General features: G+C 33.6%; 1 protein-coding gene across 1 annotated transcript in view; it reads right to left on the bottom strand.

Annotated features, from left to right (window-relative positions):
* LOC150106479 (Y+L amino acid transporter 2-like) overlaps positions 1-12,959 on the bottom strand; it is a 66,616-nt gene that overhangs the window by 36,286 nt on the left and 17,371 nt on the right. Inside the window, exon 2 of the mRNA XM_090393146.1 lies at positions 8,271-8,396. Within this exon, the coding sequence (XP_090249272.1) occupies positions 8,271-8,396 (126 nt within the window). The remainder of the gene's footprint in view (positions 1-8,270; positions 8,397-12,959) is intronic.

A 12,959-nucleotide genomic window follows, 5' to 3' on the forward strand; every position in this document is an offset into this window, starting at 1 on the left:
TGATAATGATGACATCACTGCATACTAATTCCATTATTTAAAATACCTTTTGATGACTTATTCTGATCATTCGTGATGAATTTTGTAAAAATTCGTAATTGTTTCTTAATCATTGATCATTATTAAATATGTATTCTTGGTGGAGTCATTTCGTCAAGAGTGTCATTGAAGGCGCCACTTTATACGGCAACCACACGTACATCTATCCCAAAACACACAGCCTTGCAGACGCAATAAATAAGTATTCCGGTGACATCTCCGATCCTACTGGCTAGTGCACATAAATAGACATCTAATGTACAGTCGACCCACGCAAGTCGAAAGCGACTTATTGAAGAAGACAATTATGTACTCACCATTCCTGTTATTATTCTTATCATTAATATTTTGAGATTTTGTATTTGCTTTCTTCGTTGTTCTCTGCATTTGTGTGTGTGTGTGTGTGTGTGTGTGTGTGTGTTTAATACTTTAATCAAATATATTTTCTTGTATAATCAGATCATTTCCTAATTTTTTGACGATCAAAAAACTCCAGATTTTAAATTAAATAAAAAAAAAATCAACTTTGATGGTCTAAAGTCTGCAGACTTTCGAAGATCAAATGAAAAGAGAAGACGAAATTTCGAAGAACCGGTATTGTCAGAAAGAGGTAAAATTGAAGCAAAAAGTGACAATGTTTAAAATAAATTTTGGTTTAATTTTAAAAATTGAATTCTGAAATAATGAGTATAGTTACATTTTTTTAATTCTGCATTTAAAACAGCAGAAAATTTTAGTTTGATCTTCGAAATTTACATTGGCCTATAAATTATAATAAAAATACCTTTCATTTCTTTACTTTTTTTCTGTAAGTATTGTCTATGAATAGTCGATTTTTATTTACAAGTACGAAGAAGACGCAAATATTTTGGCAGAATGCCAAATAATGATCCAGACTCTCCTCGTCTCTCTTTATGTCATCATCTTTTTCATGGAGGTAACTTTGACGTCATGGAACAGAACTGAACCTTGAGCCAATAAACATGGCTAGATTTAAATGACGCAACATACTCCGTCAAGGGTAACGCACTAAGAAATGACGTCAGATAGAACGTTGGTTACGATTCTGGCTAGTAGAAGATTGGAGAAAGCTGTCATTGAATGTTTGGAAAACAAATTTTCATCCATTGTCAGCTGCAAGTCATCAGAGAAGAGAAGAGAATGTTCGCTGAGACGGAAGAAGTTCCTAAAATAGAAACCATTAATCTCTCGTTGGACTTAAAATGAACCTGGTCATCAGTTTTAAAAATGTCTATTGAAACTTAATCGTGTCTACTATAAGATATCCGTTTTCTTTTTAAGATCTTCTCACATAACAATAATAAAATTTCACATTCGAATGTCAAGAGTGTATACTAAGTAACACACGCATGCGTATTATTCGTGATGATCCATAATATTCATAATACTGTCAGTTATAGACCCACCTGGTTTGGCTGACACTAAGATATGAGATCAGTCTGTTAACTGCATATATTTACTGGCTGGTTTTTCTGTTTCGCGAGATGAAAAATTGGCCTTCTCGAAGGAATAACCCAGCCACTTCCACATGAGACCCGCAATTCACCTTCAGCTGTAAAAGACCTTATAAAGGTTACTCGTGTGCCAGACAGGATTCGAACTCATGTCTTTCCATCAGCAGGGCAAATGTCAACCGACTGCATTGCAGAGGCTCCAGTTTATTAGATATATCACCGTAATCCCTGGGATCAACTGTTTTGTAAGACGGTGTCGCGGGTACATTCATACTATATAAAACAGGTAGGTAAATCCTGAAGAATTGTATACGTTCGCGTTCAATGTAATAATGAGGAAAAAAATGGTATACGGACCACAACCCGATCGTCTTCGGACATGTCGGTGTAAGTATAATGGAAAGCGCCTTCATTGTCTATCGTTCGTGCCCAACAGTGTGTGGGGTGTACAGAAAATAGTTTGCCATGGTGGTAATGTGAGAAGACGAAGGAGGGTTAAAAGAACATAATAGACGGACCACCATCCGACAAATGGTAGTGGTGCAGTGACATAGTGACCTGCAAAGGAGTATATCGAAATACACTACGTTCCTCTTGTGCCAATTGAAAAGAAAGTACAGAGAATGGATTAATGGGCACATCGCGCTGACTGTCAATGCTACAGATGGTGTTATGGGGAACGTTTGCAGACAAACGTTTGATGCCACATAATTTAATGTTGGTATAATAAATGTATGCTATTCCTACTAAGTTCTGTTGCCAATCACTGTTCTTTTTTTTTTTCATTTCGTAATGGTTACGTCATATCTGAAGACACAGATCTTTCAGAAAAAGTACCAGGAGTGTGAAGGTAAAGGTTTTTTGATCATGGGGGGGATCCTCTGCCTCGTCTGTGGGATAAGAAAGTTTTCATAATAAGGATCCGCAGCAATCCTGAAGGAGTTGAAGGATGTAGTTGAATTCACCTGATAAAATATTCATGTAGAAAGTTTTTGACACCTTGTGGAGTCCATGTCCCAGTAGTTAAGGCTTTTCTAGAGTAAAATGAGTGCTACATGCAGTCACCTAAGTGTGTATAGTAAATTGAATGTATATTAATACATTGATACATTGAACCAATGATGTATAGTGAGCTTATTAATACATTGAACCAATTCAATGTATTAATAAGCTCACTATACATCATTTTCTTTAAGTTACATAACTGGGAAAAGGATCTAGGTGATGGAAGAAACATTTATTATTATTTTTGTTTGTTTGCTAAACAGAATCAACCAGAAATTATGTCAACTGGTGATAGTGATGGCATATTTTTTTTTCTTTTTTTTTTCTTTTAACCCTCTGGTTGATTGCTTCCTCATCCAGTACAGAAAGAACTATGAACGCAATAAAAGAAATACAAATGTCACACTGCCTTGCCAAACCAATGATTGGGCAAGGCAATTGTGACAGATATATTGCAAGGTTGCAGTCGACTCATTCAAGTGGAAAACTGTTTAAGCTAAAAGGATCATGACAGTGATGTCAACTGATTGCAGAAAAATACTATAATAAAGTAGAAAGGATATTACGAAGGGAAAAACAAAACTTTATGCAGAGTATGTCCATCTGCCTTCTTGTTTTAACAAGTGAAAGTAATTGCGCAAATAGTTTAGAGTGAATAAAATCCCCTCCCCACCATGAACTAAAGCATTTATGTGACAATCATGATGTTGAATAAGTGGGTAATGCTGTATGTATGCGCTCTGTATGAATGTTGTTAAAATGTCAAATTTTGACGACATGTAAAGCAGTTAAATGGAAATATGGATTCATTAGTGCAGCTATACTGGAAAACAAGAATGTTGCACAGTTGAAAACGTGATTTCTATATTTTTAACGACACTATTTCAGCTAAGTAGAGTTTTCCTGGCAGAATAAACCTGTTTTAAATGCCCTCACTCAGAAAAATCGATACAAAATATATATATATATATATATATATATATATGGTTTCTTCTAACAGTTATGAAAAATAATTCATTTATGTAACCAATGAATTGTATTCAAAGCAACAGTACACTCTCTAAGGTCAGCAGAAAACGACTGTTTTTACAGTAAACACGTGGTACGATATAGAATTATACGTTTGCCAAAAATTTAAATAATAATCAAGTTCTAAACAATTAGAAATATCTTAGAGGTCATTATCAAGTAAAACGCAGTGCATCATTTCAAACACATAGTAAATCAAAATGTATTTTTAACTTTCCTCATGATTTAAATAATAATCATTTAAACGACTCTGCAGTAAATATTCATTTTGATGTGTGAAAAGAGAAATCTACTCCCTTATATTAAAAGTTAAATTTACAACTTACATTGGCAAACAGCCAAGTTTGGGAATCGAATCGTCATTGGTATTGCGTCATTATCTGTAACCATAGTAACGCCATGATATGTCATCCGGTGCACTTGATAGATGAAATTGCTTTGATAAGAACCGCATCTGTAAAATTGCGTCAGGTACTGAATGAAACGCGTGTTAAATATATGACAAAAACCTCAAGGTAGCGGTTTAGTTATATATTTAACAATTCACTTGAAAAAAGCAGTAAAAATATGTAGGCCAAACCAATAAATTACCCACTTGAAGGAACGTCCACGTTTACATATTGATGTGCTATTATTGGTCTGAATATTGATCTACACTTAACAATGTTCTTGTATCATTTGAATTAGTCTACTTATTTTATTATTTTTCTTATTAGAATATGGTTCTACGCGCATTTATACAAAAGTAAACAGCTGTACAACTGGCTACAAACGATTACTGTGATTTAAAGTTGTTGACGGCAAATTTTAAGAAGAAATGTAAACAAAGCATAGTTTACCATTTTATGTGAAGTTATCATATTTTTGTTCTGTATTATATTCTAGATTATTTTTTTAAATATTAATAATTATTGTCTCTCGTAAAAGTCCTATAGATTTGGAGTATTTGACGCATCTGTTAATATGCCACGAGCACTAGAGATTTCTTGATGAAGAGAAAGAAAGTGAAAAATCAATGAATATGTCATTCAAATACTGCAGTTGTACATAAAGGCCTCTCTATTACAAATATACTTAATGGTAAACAGGACACATATATAATATGCAATGGAATAAGATAGTATTGCTGGTCGATGGATAAAAATAATTTGGTTAATGTTCAAGCCTTATAAGAACTCGGATAAACATTAAACGATTTCTGTACATTAGAAATTTGCATGATTGTTTTCTAAATAGTAAAGATAAGCAACATCGTTTATAATTATTTTCATCTCTAAAGAGTAAAAAAAAAAAAACTTAAGAGCATATCACAGACATTGTGTCGTCACAGACCTCAAACACCTGGCTCCTGAGAGCTCTTGGTAGCAGAATAATTTTCTTCCTAGAGATTTTTGCTCATATAAAATATTTTGCAGTTCACCAAAATAAGCAAGATACTCTTTGTGAAGCGAGCACGCAATGTATGATCCGCAGATCGATGAACTCCATTTGCTGTCTGGGTTGAACCGAAGCCAACAGTCTGCACCAAAATATTCGATTGTCTCTAGTTTCTCACTACAAAATTTTATCACAAAAATAGCATTTAAACGTGACTGCTGGAAAGGCGGAAGGAGATCAATTTTAAACGTGTCTTATAAAACTAAGAACTAAACAAACAGAGTAATGGTAAACTCATCCTTTGCAGTTCATAAGAATGAGAAATTCTCCAAAAGATTCCAGGAAGGCAACATCTCATAAATTAATAAGCTGATTAAATGGGATCAAAAAAAATCTTTCGGTGATACTCGAGTTTTTAAAAACTTGATTCAAAATTCTTGAGAAATTTATCTAAAGAGGAAAGTATTTTTAATATCATTGTTTATGAACTGAGTAACTGGATTTTTATTTGTGATTTTTTCATTCGTTCTTTATATAGATTCTCCTTTTTGTTCACAATTATATTCATATTTTGAAGTTAAAAACAATTTCGTGCGATTTCCTGTTTGTAACTCATATTGAAGATAAGAAAACTTAAATGATTAAACTGGAACAAAGCGGCCTATGCTCCAATTTCTCATATATTAAAATAGATTTGTGAATTTTACGTCCTTCTGATACTGAGTGCTCAGGATCAAAAGACGAAAAAAGGATGATTAACATGAAATAAAAACTGACTAGGTTTTCATTATGAACATGATTTTATAAACTTTAGATAAAAAAATAAGGCAAGTCATATTATATTATTAAAAGAAAGGTGCTATTTCTATCTTGAATACAACATTTATAAATTCTTGCAATTCATAATGTCATTAACAGCATTATAATAGTCTCGTTGGCTATCGTAAGGGTTGTTCCGTTTTTCCATACTTACTCCGGAAGATTCCTGATTATCCCGATTTTGATCATTTGGGCTAATGATTTATGGAAATTTCATATTTTTGAAATAATCTTCTCCTTATATATGAAATATGGAAGATATTTAAATAACGAATAAAGGTATTACAGCGATTCTTAATTAGAGAACAAACAATAATATATTAAATACTCATATCTTACGGTTTTATTTCTCCCCTGACTTGATGTTTTAAGACTAGTTCTATATTAGTGACTCTACGACATTTACAGTGTACTTTATAACGGATCTTTTAGCATAACCTCTCTAAGTGCCGCATTGCCGACAGTCAGACTCCGCCTTTGAATGTTGATTAAGTTTCAGTGATAGTCAGCAAACTACTTTAACTCCAACATTTTTTTTTGGGAAAATATGAAAAAGAAAGAAAACTGCGTGGCATTGGCAAAACCTAAAAGCTTAATATTGCAAGAGACATTCGACGTCTACCCTGCTGAAACTGTTGGGGATTATTTAGCATTATGTCTAAGGCAGTTAAGACATGTGTGTTCTCAGGTTATTTTTACAATAAAGACCTTTCTATCTGTGTCCAACATCAGTAACTTATTGCCTTAAAATGCCTATAAAAATTCCACTGTACATGAGATGGTTTCAGGCTTTCTTTGACCTACCCAGCTTTTGTATCTGGTATGATTGATACAGCCTAAGGGTATTAAGCCGTAACAGAAATTTTAAAATACCATTTACAAAAAACAACTATTAGATATGTTTTTAAGTAACAGAAGAACGAATTATTATTATTATTATTTGGAATTACAACAGAAGTAACTATATGAGGCTTTAAATGATGATTCATCGATTGTTTTCTGGAAAATTTGGAAATCCATCAACGGTGAATCGATCCTCTTTTGTTGAAAAGCCCTTACAAAGATTCTTCTCAATGCAGAAGGGACATAGGTGTTTTCAATCAAAGTGCATTTGTCGATACTGAATATTGGTGCATGGGCCAACAATAAAATGTTGTATCAATAAAAGCACTTAAACTTAAAAAAAAAATAGTTCGTTTAATTTTTAAATAATACAGTGCAATTACAAAGAGTATGCACTCAGCTGCTTCAATATAAGTTGCATAAAACTTATAAAAATTTACATAACTTATTTATTCTTCTAAGATAAAGTATTTAAACAATTTCATATTAAATACGTTTTTTTTTTAAAAAAAAAAAAGTTCTTTGAAACATTTTGATCTTCATTTTGTAAACTAAATGTGCTTTGTTTTAGGAACGATCTCTCTTCTCTGCATGACTCTTGTTCGTAACAGATAAGTAGCTTTCAAGGGGTAAATGACGTAATGAATTAGTTCTTATTTTCCAGATCTGGTTTTGCTGACGTACTGGAACTGCTAGCGTGAATTGATTCGCCTGACACCAATAGTTGTAATTTAGAGTCGTAATAGACGCGCTGATGCTCTTAGACCTCATATGATTCATCAGGAAGTGGACATCAGTGAAGTGGGCTTAATGACGTCATGAGTAGGTGTTTCCCGTTGCCAATTAAGTAGCTTATTTATAGCTCAACTTTCAGGAAGCTGGCGGTATAAATGAAAACAGCCGCGACGTGTCTTCAACCATCGTGTAGTTGAAGACATCAGGAGTAAAACAAATAATTAACTTTGGGAAAGTTTTCAGACAAGAGAGCAGTCTACTAAACGGTAGAGTTAGTTTTTTTTTTTTAACTAACTCTACTGTTCTGTTGTCTATAAGATAACAAAATTGACAGCTCTCGCTCTCTCTCTTTCTAAGAGTTGTCATTTATCGGATTATTTTAGAGAGAATCTAATCGCAATTTAGCGAAACCATGTGCCTAATTTTAGTTTCATAAGAAAACAATTTACAATTTAAGAAGAACAACAATGGAATTCTATAATATAACATCCTTACACTCAATATATCAAGCATGCACACCACGTTAAGTATTGATGATACAACAAAATACATTTATATTTTATTTTCCATCCAAAATGATTTTGAAAAAATCGATATTAATGTTACAAAGTTGAATGCATGCTTTTTTTTTAAGAACCCTTCTTAGGATTATTTTCCCAGTGATGTCTCCTAAGAAAGAACAATGCCTTCAAATTCATAGTTTTTATTTTATAATGTAGTTATAATAAATTTATAAGTTGATTGTGATACAATATATATGACAAATAAGCTGGCATTAGGGCCATGGGTGGATTGAGGATCAAATCAGATCCACCCATGGCAATAATGCACGATTGGTTTACAATCTTTCGTGGTAGGATTCACTTACAAACTGCTGTATAATAATTCTCAAATCACTAGCGAAATTAGAGTGAAAAAAGGTGAAGTTTAAACGAATAAAATACTCACCAAATCCTAGCTGCACTATGCCAGTGATAATTATAGTAGCCAAAGCCAATAGCTTTCCATACGTAAAGATATCCTGAACCCAGGTCGACCACTTCACATCCCAGCAGTTGACAAAAGTCAGAAGACCTGATTGAATGAAGTTCAGTTCGTCCATCAATATTATGTGAATGAAATATTTAATAAATACTTATGTCTAGAATAAGTTAACATTTCACTTTTTAATTAATAAAATGATCTTTTTACGCCATAAATATATAATTTTATTTCTGGTGATTTATGTAAATTCTTTATTTAATATGGAAATCGCCAGCTTAACTTTAGCCTTAAACTTAAAGAAGTGGAAGAAAAAAAAAAGAAGTTGACTCCCCAATAGATTTACAGACTTCGTGGAGGTACTTCTGTATGCTAAAACCAGTTTGTTCTTTATAATATCATAAAAACAAGCAATCATTATAATGAAATTGCAAACGAACTTCGATGACTGAAAACTGTTCGGATCCTAAAGCAATAAGCTTTGTCGATTACCTTTGTACAAGCGTTTCCAAATGTTTATATTTATTTTTATGCGATTTCCACTCACGAAATTGGATAAAGATTTTTATTCTTCTATTTTTATTATATTTTTTCTATTCTATATATATTTTTATTTATTCTATTTTTATTAATTATATATGTTTTTTGTATTTTCTTTATTTTTTGCATAGTCCGGAAACCCTGTTCTAGACACCAAACACTGAACTTTTTTAAGCCACTTCAGTCTTCCACTGAGTGGAAGGTTGGTCTCACACTGGCCATTTTGAAGATCTAAAGACAATCCCAAACATACATGTTTACAGTCGGATTCGAATCCACAGCCTGTTGTTGGAAAGAGACTACGCTAACCATGCGGCCATCATATACCCAGTAGGCAATTACATATCTGTATTATGTAATTTTCACAAATAGTAGGCTTTTTAAATTCACAAGTTTAGAGGGTGTCCCACTACAACAGACTAATGTAAATACAATAGCAAATAGATGAACTAATTTGAAACAGGATTCTCCAAGATGATTGATATAAAATGAAAGCATAAATTTATTATATCCAGAAATTGAAGTTCTTTGCAACGTAGACTAGAATTCGGAGCAATTTTTATCTCATTTTACGCATATCATAATCCCCCCCCCTCAAAAAAAAAAATATAATAATGATACCAGCTGGCTAAAGCTTTGCGACATCTGTTGAACATTAGGATTCTGTCTATCTTTAGTCTACCTCTTTTGTCGATTAGTTGTTTCAGCCGTATACGCACAACACTTACTTAATGATTTCTGTTTATCACACATTTCGGAATTGTTGCCCTGCTAGGATGGCCACCTGGACAGCATTTCCGAAGATAATCTTGCTGGCCCATTTGTTTGCACTATCATGTGAAGTCATGAGAACACACAAGAACGTAATCCTGTCTCCTAAAGGCAACCTACCGTCTACGTGGTGTTAATCACTTGCCTCATGTGTTACATGAAATCTTAATTTGGCTTGGGAATGTCTCTAATATTTCGGTCACCGAGTGTATTAATATTATATAAAAACACTATCAGGAAACGTAATAATACTAATTTTTTTTTAAAAAATGTCAAAAGGTGTTCTAGAACATTAAAAAAATAACTACTGCTCTTTTTTAAATACTTGGTTAGCAATCAAAATACAATTTGGAAAATTCAAAATTTTCCGTTTAAAAGTTACGCCTTCAGAGGAGATCATATTACTGTATTGCCAGAGAAAAGAATGGGGTAATGAGTGAAGCGAATAAGAACCAAGATATAACAATACATTATGCTTCAGCTTATGAAATACTGTAACTAAAATAACTTGAAGATACTGCAAAAATATGAACGCCATTGTCAGTGGAAAGAATTTCTTGAGGTTAGAAGATGAAATTTTAATTTAATAATTCGTTACTTGTTACTCAGTGATTGTGATTCGTTACTCAGTGAATAATTGATAAGCATTATAGGTATGAAACCTATTGCTTTTAGTGTAAATTATGATTCCTTTTATTATAATAGCAGGTTGTTGTAATCACGTAAGTACTTAATTATCTGATATTATACTAATATATATCGTTTTATTATTTTGTTATATGAAAATAAGCATTCACTAAAAATAGGCTATAGCGGTCGAGCTGGGCATGATAACAGCAGCACATTTATGGAATCCAAAAACCGATACGAAACAAAACGTTTACGAAACTGCAGTTTGCGAATGTTATTGCCACGCTTCGGTGATGAGCGAAATTAAATCAGGAGATATGATGTAATAATAAGAGTGACACTCGCGAATATTATGCAAACGGAGGGAGAAATATCAAAGTTCCAGAGGCAGGGCCTTAATAGCTCCATCGAGAATTGTTAGCTCTAATCGGGTACCAAAATTCAAAGGACATGGTGCCCTTAATGGTGACAAATGTGTCACTATTTATAAAATCTTGTCGTTTTCCTATCATATGAAAAAAACATGTTAAACAATACTCTATATTAAAATAGTAGTAATAATGATACGCTTCATAGAACTGTTGGATTATTAGTACACAAGAGCTTATTCTCAGTACACCACTTGAGGATACATATCAGGAAACTGATGATGATGAATTGCTTGTTCTTTTATATATACGTGTATGTGTAATTTATTTATGTGTGTTATTTATTTGCATTATATAGCGTCTGCAATCTCCTAGAACAAAACCTGTTCATACTGCAATATAATCAAATATTAAAAAAAAAAAAAAAAAAAAAAAAAGAAATGATAAATGAACCCAAGAACAAAAATGTGGCTATTACTGATGCCTAACTGAGCGAAGGTCAACACAAAAGTACGATGATACGCAACAAGAGAGAAATCAGAAACCATACGATCATGGAATTTTACTCCTCCGTGGTAATTGGTATATGAGAAGTTAAACGCGTGAAATATTATAATCGAAGTATGTAAAGCTACATTTGAAGGCTTAATATAAAGATTAGATTATGCAGATCGTGATTTCTGATTCACGTTTAAAGTTAAGGCATTGTATCTGGAAATAACTTTGTAAGATGGTTCGAAGTCCACTGAAAGAACTCCGGTCATATTCTGTTAATATAGCTGGAGTTAAAATGTTTAGCTCTTACTTATATAAAAAGAATGTAAAAAGAAATGAATCGGCATGCTTTCCTATTTAGAAACCATGAAATTAACCACTTATATACCAGTGAGACGTTAAAGAGAATAGTTAGCATTGGATGGAAAAGTTAACGTAAAAACTTCTATAATGTATTTTACTAGCTTATTTGTCTTTAAGGAAGCAATTTACCTTTAATAAATAAAACAAATGAGTAAAAATAGCAGTTAGCACTAGCTACATCTCTAAAACCTTACTGCTTTGGGGAAGTTAGTTACGAGATAACGATGAGAAAATATATAATATTTACCTATTTTATCATTCTACTTTCTGGAAATAATCGAATCATTTAATTTAATCTATAAATAGTAAAATAGTTATCCATGGCTCGCTTGTTAAAGGAAAAGCTTTTAAACGCACTGCTATTAGCACTAAAAACCTTTCTAAGGTGTGGCGTCGTTTCTACGACCATTAGTCGAGAACCCCCTCTTCCGCAGTTTAGTGACTTCTTGAAATGTTACCATAGCAACCATATCCTCCGTTGTCCTGGTTTTTCCGAACACCAGTAATCAACGCGAGGCTTCTTATAGCGACTAAGCGGTGTGCAGAAATAATCGGTAGAACTTGTCGGAGACTGCCGTTATAGCAGTACTGAACAGCACTCTACAGAGGTCAGGGCATGAAGATACGCTATGTCTGTGGTAGGGAGGAGTGAACAGCACAGTTAACTGTAGGAATAAATCAGGGGGAGGGGAGGGCATAACCTATGCCCATCGCTATTGAAGTTTGGATAGGAAAACCAGATATAATTGTTAGTGTAAGGCAATGATATTCTGAATTTTGTGACCTAGGTTGATTTATATTTCAAGGGGATATCTAAATGGAATAACAGAACCAAAACACTGGAATTCATTAATCTCATCTCATCTTCATTTTACCCTCTTTTACCTTGCGGTGTCGAGGGTTTGTTAATTATCGGAACCGTTCACAGGATAAGGTGGTCAGCCCTACGCCCCGGTGTATCCTATGTCCTGTAGTGTTGAGTTCCCAAGGCCGGTTTGCCTGCTTTGCGAGATGAAAAACCCCCAGAATAACTGGGGAAAACCCTACTGTCCACGCCCAAGACCGGCTAACTTGGCTATGGCTGAGGAAGATCCTTCAGCTCCTCACGTCACCGACGGGAATCGAACCTAGGACACTCCTTCCCCAGGCAAATGGTTGCGAAGCGCACAGCCACTAGGCTAACCGCCCAGACGCATTCATTAATAAAATAATTTATTAAACATTATTTCATGTGCAATGAAGAGTTGATGGGCTCATTCGTTTATGTGATCATCTCCGGTCCCCCGTTTTGAAATATTTCTGTGACTACTGTAGCCGAAGATACTTCACGAAAACAAGAGTTTTGTTGGCTTATGTGGGACTCTCAATGGTTGTCTTCTGTGATACTCCAACTGAGAGTGTAGGTTTATGATGAGTTCATACTCTCTCTCTCCATCAGTGGTTGTATCACTCAGTCTTTTGACCAAATATAGAAAATCTATTGGACTTT

The sequence above is a fragment of the Typopeltis vanoorti genome, chromosome 5 (assembly GCF_054136105.1).
Source record: "Typopeltis vanoorti isolate ZY-2024b chromosome 5, IOZ_Tvanoo_1.0, whole genome shotgun sequence".
Classification (NCBI taxonomy): Eukaryota; Metazoa; Arthropoda; class Arachnida; order Uropygi; family Thelyphonidae; genus Typopeltis; species Typopeltis vanoorti.